A 12,892-nucleotide genomic window follows, 5' to 3' on the forward strand; every position below is an offset into this window, starting at 1 on the left:
ATTAAATGTAATGCATCAAAAACAGAATTTGATCTAATACTAATATATTGGTGTAAACACCAAAGACTGCAAATTAACACATTTATTTTGGTACCAAACCAAAGTTAAGAAAGTAACAAAAGTAGGCTCACCATCTCTTGGGAGTTTACAGAAGTAACAAGATGAACGATACCCTTCTGAACGAAACCCTACTGTGCGTGCTTTACACTGCAAAGAAAGAAACATTATAAAACCTTTGTCTTTTGTCCCTATATGCACCTCAACTTATAAAAAACAGAAGCAGAAAGATAAGGAAGCTTAGTATTTTACCAAGACTCAAGCTACTTGTTATAACAATGCGTGTGAGTCACCCATCTACACCTGCAAGATAATAAACTAAAAGTAGCATGCTATGATTTCAAATCAATGTCCCTAAACAATGGAAAAGGACGATGACACAGACATAAATTTTCAGCTCATAGAAATACCTCTGAAATACAACCTGTGATTCAGAAGAATCTTCTATTCAGGTAGACTCTAGTTTTTGAACATACCTTTCTTCTACCAGTGGGACACAAGTAACTCCAATGTATTGGTTTGGGAAGAATCTACGTTCAAATCTTTTACAGAATAAAATTCAGTGAGCTGTATCTAATGTTAAATAGTCAAGACTCCCTCTGGATTGAGGTTGGGATAAATCTCATAAATAAAGCAAAACAAAATTGAGCTAATTAATATACAACAGACAAATATATAATGGACCTCCACATATGGAAATACAGAAGGCAAAATATAGCAGCCATTGCAAGGGACAAACAAATCCATGTCACCAATGGTTTCAGATAGAAAGACAGTTGACTCTGGCTCACTTTATCCACAAAGGCAACCTCTGTGTCCCCCTCAAGAAATCTTAGTGCTGTGAGATTGCACTTGAAGAATCAACCAGTCAGTTAAGGATATTTTTATCAAGCTATTTCATTTCTTTCAAACTCTCTATTAAATAACTTTCCATAAAGTTGTACTTCTACATACTTACACGCTTGCAATACCAAAATTCAGGGTATGGACTATATTCAAGTGTGACCTGTTTACCACCAATCATAAGATGTCCCTGTTGAAATGAGAGAGAGAAAATTATTAGGTTTTTTTTTTTAAAGCAACACACAAGAAATAAAAGAGGAATTTACTAGGAAGTGTCATCTAGCTGACAAATATCTGAAATACCGGTAATCAATGAAAATACCAAAGAAAGGACTCTTGCATTCTAAGCACATATGCCTTGGATTGCTACAAAAAACTGTAGGTCAAAACATCAGGCCCTATCTCTGTAAAAAAAAAAAGGTCAAGCAACAAACTTACTTACTGAAAATTTACTAAGGTGTCAGACAGAAACTGCCAGGAATCAGGTTAAATTTTAGATGCATGCAGATTAAGCTAAAATTAATACCAAGGATTATTTCATATTCTCATCTTAAATCATTAATGTATATCAGACTAGATTTGATTTCATTGAAATAACATTGTAATATATGCTTGCATAGGAGGCAATGTGTTTTATGACATGGGGCTGCTGTATTATTATTCCTTATTTTAAATTCATTTGCTAATGTTGTAAGATATTAAGTTGTTTTGTGTAAGTATTTTCAAACAGATTTTGATGCAAGTTATGCCAGTATCTTTTGTTTGGCTTCCCTATTTAGTCTAAAATGTGCTCTTCATGATGATATCATTACGTTAACTCAAATCTGTAATAAAAGACTGTTATTCTGATAAGAGCAAAAATAAATTATTTATTTTCCAGTTTACAACTGTTTCACTTTTTCTTTAAGCTTACACAAAAGGGAAAAAAAATCAAGGTCAATAACTTACACGAGGTTTCCAAGGCTATATGAACTAGATTAACAAAATTAAAATTGACCAATATAATGTATAAAAGGAGACCAAGTAAAAGTACTGTAAGCAATTCATGATTTCTTGTGAAACAAAATTTCCTAGAACACTGGGCTATCATCAGTGAAAAATCAGACATAAAATATCTCAATGGAAATTTTGTCGAATATATTCATCCAGAAACAGATAGGCCTTTCATTATCTGGCAGAGATAGGAAACTTTGATTCTCTAGAAAGCTCATTTTAGATGAAATGGTAAGCAGTAGGATCTATCCAACCTTAGCTGATTTCAAAAAGCTAAGGAAATTTGAACTTGGTTAATACTCAATCAATGAAAAAAACAACCGGGAATAATATAACAAATAAGTTTTAGTCCAAAATTCCAAGAGTGAAATAGATGTGAAAATATCCATTGATCCTATAGAGAGAATATAGTGGCTACAAACAAGCAATATTAATTTTACTCACTTCAGATGTATAAAGAGATGCTAATAAACACATTTCAACTTGATGGCATAATTCTCCTTTTCCAGCACAAACCAAAGCAGGAGTATTAAAGCAGGAACTTTGGCAGATACATAGGAAGCAAATATTAAGGGATGAAAATATTCAAGCTAGGGAAAAACTTGGCAATGACACTTTTTTTTTTTGAAAATGTGGGTATAGCTTTTTATCTCTAGTTATTTCTTAATATATAAAATGCCATTAAAAGATTTGAATATATTTCACCAATATTTCTATTCATTTAGGAAGTACTATGATCATGTCCCCTTATAATATTCCTTGCTAGACAGTGCCTGAAATGATAGCATTAAACATTATAAATAATTTATTCTGTAAAATAATGCATAGTATGTTTAAGGTAGGAACTCTTCTCCTTACAGGTCCAAATAAATATATTAAGCTTTCACTTTTCTAATTCCTGACTCTCTCCCCAAGACTAAGAAACCAGGCCAAAAACAACTTAGTAATATTATGTATCATCAATCCTGCTCCCATAGGCTCGTGCAGAGAAAAAAATACTGATTTTTAAATAGTGGTCCTTGGAAACTAAGAAGACTGTACTATATTAGTCATACAGATTTCAATAATTGTTCATTTGGGACAAAAAAAATCAATGGCTATTTCTGTTTACATTTTTTCCAACAAATGTCACTGGAGCAATGAGAATTTAGGCATCAACCAAAGCTAATTTCCCAATTAGGGCTCTGCTTCCAGTCATCTGGCATTTGTGCGCATAGACATATATAGATAGAGATCAAGCATAGGCATTTCTAAGAAGAAATTAATGAATAAAAATGAAATGGGAATGCCATATCAAATACTGTACTCACAGCTCCTGAAAAAAATCAGTGCAAAATTAAATATATTTGAGAAGCAAGTTTTTATCAACTGTCAAATTAACTTACTAGCAAGTATGCATAAAATTAACAAAGGATTGGAGGGAGGTGTGTGTGTGTGTATGTGTGCGTGTGTGTGTAAAAAAAACTGTCAAGAAACTAAAACTGAGCCTATCAGAAATGTTATTTTGGATAGTTTTTAAGTTCAAATTTTGTATGAAGTACTTAATGTTCAAACTTGCAAGATATTTTAAACTCTACCTTATTATTCCACAAGAACTACTAAGAAATTATTCTAAGGCTTAAATGCATTAATTTATTGATGATCATTTTATTAAATCAGAGTACAGGAATAGTCATTCATATACTGTTAAACTCTAACGTCTGCTTCAGCCACTGTGGCCAATATAAAAAATGAAGTTGTAATCCAACATCTTGACAGCTACCAGTAAGCCATCCTTGCCAATTTTATTAATTTTTCATAATTTGTAAGTAGTCTGTTGTAACTTTCTTCCACCCAAATAGATTTAAAAAAATACATAGAGCCAAATTCAAACCTATCTTCATATATCAACCAAAGGGATTAAATACATTGCCCATTTCAACTTGTACAGTCATTTCCCCCAGTATATCTGAAAGTAACTGTTTGCTGTCAAGTCTTTGGGCACTGCTTAATTGGCTGTTTCGATCTTAGTCCCAGACTCATGTGACTAAGTAATTAAGATTTTTATATGCCCACTAAGTTCATTGAATGAATCCTTCTTCTGTATGGAGTCTTTTATTCAAATTCAGTAAACTTTTCAGATTTCTTCATTAATTTAGAAATGTTTTATGGCTGGCATTTTTTTTTGTCTCATTGGCACCATTTTAGAATGATTATAAACTTTCTTTCACAGAAAACATTTACTGGATATCCACAGTAATTTAGTCTAGTGTGCTTGTTGAAAGCTAATGTTGCGTATAACAGAAAGAAAGAAACAGGAAACTCTCCTGGAACAAGAGTTCATATCTTGAGGCTAACAAGGAAGCATGTATCTCCCCAAAGTAGTAAGTGTGACCCCCAGTCACTCCAAGTTGATCAACTTTTAATTTCAAATGCAATAAAAGGGATTGTTAAATACATAATTACCTAAATATAATTAATTTTAATTTCCATGTTTTTATTGTTTGAATGTGGGCTAGGCACACCACTCTCATTGTGGTTCTCAGCCTTAAAATATTTCTGTATTTCTTACCCAGAGCATAAACCACCACAAATCAAATCAGATATGCTAATACAGCCTCAATAAAGTAACTAGTAACTAGAGATTTTTTTTTCTTTTCACAAAATAGAGTAAATTGAGTCTTTTAAGAAATAAACTTCCACAATTGGTATCTTAACACACTTTCTGCTATATACCGTAATAGCAATTAGCAATAGCATTAGATTTATATACCGCTTCATAGCGCTCTATACCCCTTTAAGCAGTTTCCAGAGTCAGTATATTGCCCCCACAATCTGGGACTTCATTTTACTGACCTCGGAAGGATGGAAAGCTGAGTCAACCTTGAGCTGATCAGAATCGAACTCCTGGCAGTGGAATGCAGAGTTAGCCTGCAATACTGCATTCTAACCACTGCAACACCACAGTTCTTAATAAGAGCTATAATGAAGCCTAACAGAAGCAATTTCTTTCTGATCAACATTTCTCATTTCCATCTTCATGATGTGTGAATAAGAATACTGCTTTTAAAAAATAATGTAAATTTGAAAAATAAGTCAAATATACCTTTGTAATATAACCTATATGATACATCCCTTTAACCACTACCAGCCAATTTTATTATCCAGCTATTCTAACTCAATAAAAAAGTAGGAGCACTTGTTTGTAAATAGATTTTATTGAAATAAGGTCAAAGCATATAATACATCGTTAATCTACCAAGATTAATTTTGCTGTTTATCATATTATCTTCATGTAATCTGTTTCCATGTTCTTTTTATACATATTTCAACTGTGGTGTGCCAATTAAGTTTCTCGGCTTTTTGACCCTCCTGTTTTCTTATATGGGAGGTGGTTTCCAACCTTGAAACAGCCGATCACCTGAAACACAAAAAATATTAGGAATAATGTAGCCATTTGGTATATTAGCTTATTTTAAGTTAGTTTGTATTAACAATCATAGTTACTACTTACCAGGTGGCAGTCACCAGCACCAAGTTTTTCTTTGTTTAAAAGAACTAGCTGTGTAATCAATGCTGCATTGCTCATGGATCCCATTTTAAGAAGCCAGCAATTCCATTAATCATTCATCAATTTCTCACCATAGTGAGAAATCCCAAAGTAAAATACATCTTTTATATTTTGAAAATCATTTACTAGTTTTAGATAGGAAACATTTAAATATTCATTTCAATAGTTTAATAGCTTTAGAAAAGAACAATTGAGCATGCTAGTTAAAGTTAACATCTTTTTTATTTTAATATAGTAGCTTTCTGCTTCTATCACTAACCTAAGCAAACAGACTTTTTCTTGATTTTTCTTGGTTCTCTTTCCTCATTTCCAAAATTGTCTCCAGAGATTTTTGAAACAGATTTCAGAACTGATGCTTTGTTTTTTTTATTTTCAAGTAAACGTTTTGATAATAATCACATTCACATGTTTCATCAAATGGCTAATCTCTAAATTGCCAAGCATTAGTCTTCATATTCATTGCAACTTATTTTATTTCCATTTGGCTATTCTCTCTATATAAGATATGTCAACAGTGCTGCTATCAGAATCCAAGATACTAACTTGTAACTCATTTTGCAAGCTAGTGTTAAGAAATTAACATAAAAATCTAATTCAGCAAAGATAGCAGTTTAGGATTAGCTGGACTCTGGCAGCCTTCTGACTTTCTCATTCATAAAAGGGCATGTAGCTAATGACCTAGCAATTGGGATCCCAAGAGCCATTACAGAATCTTTCAAATCCTTAAACCCCTCGTCCAACTAATTTTAATTTCTGAAAAGATAGCTTTCTGCTCATTGCATCTCTCAGATTCCTTCTAAAATTCCTCTAATGCACGTGACTGTCATGCATACAAAATGGAGGGACAAAGGAAGACTAGAGTGCATGGAAATCACTCTGTGATACAGCTTCAACAAGAGGTGCTTTGTACCCATTCTTTGACACAGCCCCACCATATGATTCTTGGGTTGTAGCCATTGCTGTATTCACTACAGCATTTTTTATGTAAAATAAGCCCTTCTTAATTATTTTTCTACAGTGACCTAAACTCTAAAATATGAAAACATATATAATTTTTAAATCATGTTAAGAACATTTTACTTTTCACAAAATTTATCCTTCCCTCATATTTCAGAATTCAAATCATGTAGACACAATTACAGTGGTTAGTAAGGGGCATAACTGGTACACTACATGAACTTGAGCAAAGGTTACCCCAGTCACAACTACCACCTGCTCATCAAGCAAGATTTGTGAGATCAGAAGAACCCCAGATTGTGTACTGGATCTCTCTGGGTCAGTTCACCCCTATCTGGGACCAAAGATGATAAACACCAGACACAGAAGGTTACCCACAGCCACTCCATCTTACCAGGATCACAGTGAAAGGCAACCACAACATCATTTAGTTCATCAGGGATGAATACCTTCACATACTTATGATAACTCATCCCACGGTGACAGATTATCTCACCCAGCAGCTTCATGTAGATGTTAAAAAGCAGAGAGCACCAAGTCCTGAGGGGACCTCACAAAAGAGAGAGCATGGGCTAGATCTCTCACTTCCTATCATCACCAACTGGGATTGACCTTAAAGGAAGGAAATGAATTGCCATAGAACCATTCCCCCTGATTGACAACTCCTGAAGCTATTTCAAAAGAATACCACACTTGATGATATTGAAAGGATAGCTACAATGGATGCATCATCTCTATTGTTACCACCAGAGATCATGCAAAAGGACAACTAATGCAGTTTCTGTCCCATATCCAGGCCTGAAACTTGACTGGAAGTAGTCAAGATAATCTGTTTCATCCAGATTTCTCCCTAAAAATGTAAGGTGGGAGACTGGATGAAAAATTGCCCAGAACATTGGAGTTCACCAATGGCTTCTTAAGGAGATGGTGCACCAGCTCCTCTTGAAATGGTACCAGGAACAATCCCCTCCCTCAAGGATAACCATTGCTAGGACCCACCATGTCACCTGCTAGGCAGCCTTGACTACCAGGAAGGGCATTGATCTAAAATTACAGACTCAAAAACCTATCCACTTCTTCAGGTCGAAAGAAACTAAACTGTTCCCAAATAACGGGGTAAGTCCACTCCCCGGGCATTTCCACATACGTCTACATTTTGTATTCAACTGAGAAAGAGATCTGAGCTTTTTCGTCCATGAGGTACAATGAAAATTCCTCAGCACAGCCCAGAAGGTAAACCTCCAAGGCCCTCAAGAGGGTCTGAGTAATCCTAAACAGGGTCACCAGATGGTTATCTGCAGATGCAATAAGAGCAGAGAAATACTGATGCTTTGCCGCTCTCATGAGGTAGGCCTTAATAGCAACTCTAACTTGTGGTTGCTGGATTCATCTTTCAACTGTTTTAGACATCTATGGAGTCTTTTCAGCTCCCTCAACTCTTCCATGAACCACAGGGAGTGCTATGTCAAGAGAAGCCACAAAGGCACGATCCGATCCATGGCTTCCATCTGTACCAGGCAGCAGTCAGGCCCTCAGCCAGAACTATGCAACAGACCTTCAGATAAATCCACCAGTTCCCTTTGGAACACCAATGGGATCATCAGTTGCCAGGGGCAGACCAATGTAATAGATCCTACCTTCCTGCAGAAGGAGGTAGCCTAAAACTGATCACCTTTGAAAAATAGTTCCAACCATTCTTTTCATTACTTGCGTATGATAGATGGATGGTAACCTAGACAAAGATGCACTTGTTTGAAAACAATATCCAGGTTGCCTATGATATCCTTTTCAAATATAACAGTACAGATATCAGGTTTTTGACATGTAAATACCAGTCATCAGTACAGATAGGTAGTATCGTATAAAAGTTACTAATGGAGTAAATACTAAAAAATTTCTTTTTCTTTTTTGTGATTTAAGGAACATAAATAAACAGATTATTCAGATAAATATTTAGTTCAAATTATACATAAAAAAAGAAAAAAGCCAAGTGATCTTCTTATACAGTCTCTCCTGTGCCTGGCATATCTGCCCCCCCCTCCTCCCGCAATAGATTAGAGTGGAAGGGATCACAAGAGAGTAAGCAAAAAACAATTCACTGGCTGCTTGTGAAATATACTTTCAGCTTACAGATCTGAGAGTGCTGGGGCTATCAGAGCCACTGAGTTTCTTTCAACATGTATAACAACAGGCAGAACAACCAGAACTGACAATAAAGTTATTGATGTGGTAGATAGTTTCTGCCTTTTGGTATCAACCATCAATAGTTAAAGAAACTAGCAATCAAAAAATATACTGCAGTATATATAGCATGTACTAGACCAGCCATTAAGGTCTTTAAAAACATATTCAAATGCCCTGATGTATCTATATCTACAAAATCAGAACTGTAGAAGCCCTGGTATGGCCTTTATAAAAGCTAAAGTTGGAGTCTGAAGGAACAGGTAGCAAGAGTACAGGTAGTCCTCAACTTAAGACCACAATTGAGCCCAAAATGTATGTTGTTAAGTGAGACATTTGTTAAGTGAGGTTTGCCCCATTTTATACTTTTTTCTTGCCACAATTGTTAACTGAATCACTGCAGTTGTTACATTACATGACCACATGGTAGTTAAGTGAATCTGGTTTCCCCACTGACTTTACTTGTCAGAAGATTGCAAAAGGGGATCACATGATTCCAGGATCATGTGTCATAAATGTAAGTCAATTGTCAAGCATCCAAATGTAAATCACATGACATGCGACAATGGTTGTATGAAAAACTGGCATAAGTCACTTTTTTCAGTGATGTTGTAACTTTGGTCACTAAATGAACTGTAAGTCGAGGGCTACTTGTATTGACAGTTCTGAATTTTGGTGTTGGAAAAGATTCCTGAGTGTTGGAAGAAATTGTTAAGAATACTATGGACAACCAAGAAAATGAATCAATGGCTCATTTGAAAAAATCAACTCAAAGTTCTCACTTGAAGTATAAATGACTAGGCTGAAATTATCCTACTTTGGATACATTACATGAAGACCAAGTTCTCTAGAAAAGATTCAAATACTAGAAATGATAGAAGAAAAGAGAAGATAATAACAGCAAGATGGATGGAGTCAGTTACAGTGATGATGAGTGCAAAAACCAAACAAGGACAGATCATCATGGAGAAAATCTATGTGGTTGCTAGAAGTAAAAAAAACCGCTTGATGATACCTAATTATCATCAACATCAGAACACTAAATAACAGTTACTCTTAAATGGACTCTTTTATCAGTATTTCTGACATAACCCATTGCCAATATTATCTTCAGAGCAGTTTTTCAGCAAGACATGCTAAAGTAAGGAAGAATCTGGAAAATCTACATATAGATTACACATGATATTTTGGTTACAGATATGATTTACTGTTTAAAAAGTCATAGCTCATTTTATCATGTCTTCTCTCCTCTTAAACAGCATGATATAATGCTAATATTGCATTTAATTTTCAAACATGCACCATTTTAAATATCTGGAATCAAAAGGAAAATCTGCCTATTTCTTTAATGCAGGGGTGTCAAACTCATGTCATCATGGTGGTGTCACATGACATATCAGGACTTTTTTCCCCCCTTTGCTAAACCGGGCATGGCCAGCCCGTGACGTATCGAGCCCGTGGGCCAGGAGTTTGACAGCCCTGTACTAATGTCTTGAAAGAGTATTAGACGTGGCTGGAACCTTCAGAATAAATGAATTATCATGGCATCTGTGCACTTCTTTTTTCCCCTCTATAGATGGGCATCATATAAAGATTACTGCTTAAGCATTACAATGTTAAACCAAATGATGAAAGAAAACAAAGCAGCCATTTATTAGACTAGCCACAAACCAAACAACCACTTGAACATAGCCCATGCATATTTATGAGATATAAGAATAAAGTACCAATTTTTCCACGTATCACATAAAACGTTACTAGGCTGTCTTTTTTAACACAGAAAGTTCCAACTCTACCAGGCTTTCAGAATGAATACCATCTTAGTATTTCAACTCCAAATATATCAATATTGAATATGGATATCTGGGGTGCTTCAACTGCTCTAAATAACTTGATTTCTCTTAACAGATTGAAAATACAAAAATAAGAAAGGGACGAATGAATATTAATCAGTTCCTAAAATTTTCTTTCATGCAATACATGGGAATTAGAGGGAGTCAGGTGACATATTAATTTAATACATTATTATTGTATTATTGTCAAAAAGATTTTGTGAACTATTATGCAAACAATCCATTTAATGTATTTTAACATAATACATACTTGAATACTGTTTTGCTCATAAGTTTACATATCCTGGCAGAATTTATGATTTCTTGGCCATATTTTCAGAGAATATGAATGCCAACACAAAAACTTTTCTTTCACTCATGGTCAGTGGTTGGCTGAAGCCATTTATTATCAGTCAACTGTGTTTACTCTTTTTAAATCATAATGACAACAGAAACTACCCAAATGACCCTGATCAAAAGTTTACATACCCTGGTAATTTTAGCCTGATAACATGCACACAGGTTGGCACAAAGGGATTTGAATGGCTATTAAAGGTAACCATCCTCACCTGTGATCTGTTTGCTTGTAATTAGTGTGTGTGTATAGAAGGTCAATAAGTTCCTGGACTCCTGACAGACCCTTGCATCTTTCATCCAGTGCTGCACTGATGTTTTTGGCTTCTGACTCATGGGGAAAGCAAAAGAATAGGTAGTTGAACTGTATAAAACAGGAAAGGGATATAAAAAGATATCCAAGGAATTGAGAATGCCAATCAGCACTGTTCAAACACTAGTCAAGAAGTGGAAAATGAGGGATTGTGTTGAAATCAGGTAGACCAACTAAAATTTCAGCCACAACTGCCAGGAAAATTGTTCGGGATGCAAAGAAAAACCCACAAATAACTTCAGGTGAAATACAGGACTTTCTGGAAACATGTGATGTGGCTGTTTCAAGATGCACAATAAGGAGGCACTGGAAGAAAGATGGGCTGCATGGTCGAGTCGCCAGAAGAAAGCCATTACTACACAAATGCCACAAAGTATCCCACTTACAATACGCCAAACAGCACAGAGACAAGCCTCAAACCTTCTGACACAAAGTCATTTGGAGTGATGAGACCAAAATTGAGCTTTTTGGCCACAACCATAAACACTATATTTGGAGAGGAGTCAACAAGGCCTATGATGAAAAGTACACCATTCCTACTGTGAAACATGGAGGTGGATCACTGATGTTTTGGGGATGTGTGAGCTACAAAGGCACAGGAAATTTGATCAGAATTGATGGCAAGATGAATGCAGTATGTATCAAAAGATACTGGAGGAAAATTTGCATTCATCAGCCCAGAAGCTGTGCATGGGGACATTCCAACATGACAATGATCCTAAACACAAGGCCAAGTCGACCTGTCATTGGCTACAGCAGAATAAAGTGAAGGTTCAGTCTCCTGACCTCAATATCATTGAGCCATTCTGGGAAGATCTCAAATGTGAAGTTCATGCAAGACAGCCCAAGAATTTACAGGAACTGGAGACTTTTTGCCAGGAAGAATGGGCAGCTTTACCATCTGAGAAGATAAACAGCCTCATCCACACATACCACAAAACACTTTAAGCTGTCATTGATGTTAAAGTGAATAATATACACCATATTAAGAACTGGGGTATGTAAACTTTTGATCAGGGTCATTTGGGTAGTTTCTGTTGTCATTATGATTTAAAAGAGTAAATACAGTTGATTGATAATAAATGGCTTCAGCCAACAACTGACCATGAGTGAAAGAAAAGATTTTGTGTTATCATTCATATTCTCTGAAATATGGCCAAGAAATCATAAATTCTGCCAGGGTATGTAAACTTATGAGCACAACTGTAGGAAATGTCAGAAAGTAGTTTTGATATATAATGTACAAAAATTAAATGTTGAGTAAAATCTTTGTATAAACAGTAGACTTTGACATCACTGTCTTTTTCAGCTATCAGGAGCTACAACAAAGTATTTTGCGAATATGATGGATTTTGCATAGGACCATTTTTCTGTTTTACTCTTAACAGACATTTTAAACTAGAAAAAAAGTTATATCAGCAATTATAGCTAAGCACCAGCCACATGAATTTTCATTTCTAATACTTATAGGCATTATAATGTATTTCTGTATTCAAGGAAGCTCTGTGCTAGAATCAGCATTCTGTATTGCATTCTACATAAGTATCCTAATGTATTCATTCTTTTAAAACTCCAAGTAGTAAACAATCAAAAACCTAAACTTAATGTGTTTCCATGTTACATAGTTTCTATATTCTTGCTGAAGAAGCATTTTAAAAAGGAAAAAGTCATAATCAAAATGTTAAAGAGTTTCTATATAAAGTCTGTTGTAATTGCTCCTGATTAGATAAAAACAGTCAGTTTTTATATTCTGTTCAGGTACTACTACTACTTTATATAATTATCCACCAGCAATAATTTCAACAAAGCGAA

The 12,892-nt window shown here is 35.0% G+C and overlaps 1 protein-coding gene across 9 annotated transcripts in view; it reads right to left on the reverse strand.

The window, feature by feature from the left end:
- Positions 1-12,892, reverse strand: part of RBM6 (RNA binding motif protein 6) — a 72,807-nt gene that overhangs the window by 18,238 nt on the left and 41,677 nt on the right. For all 9 annotated transcript variants that reach the window (XR_015747554.1, XM_026673303.2, XM_026673302.2 and 6 more), the window contains 2 exons: positions 1,016-1,090; positions 132-207 (listed from right to left, as the gene is read on the reverse strand). Coding sequence is in view for 8 of the 9 variants with exons in the window: in XM_026673303.2 (XP_026529088.2) it covers positions 132-207; positions 1,016-1,090 (151 nt within the window). In the remaining variant the exon portion in view is untranslated. The remainder of the gene's footprint in view (positions 1-131; positions 208-1,015; positions 1,091-12,892) is intronic.

Source organism: Notechis scutatus, chromosome 2 (genome assembly GCF_049901735.1).
Source record: "Notechis scutatus isolate UNSWTSFEM ecotype Mainland chromosome 2, rNotScu1.2, whole genome shotgun sequence".
NCBI classification, from domain to species: domain Eukaryota; kingdom Metazoa; phylum Chordata; class Lepidosauria; order Squamata; family Elapidae; genus Notechis; species Notechis scutatus.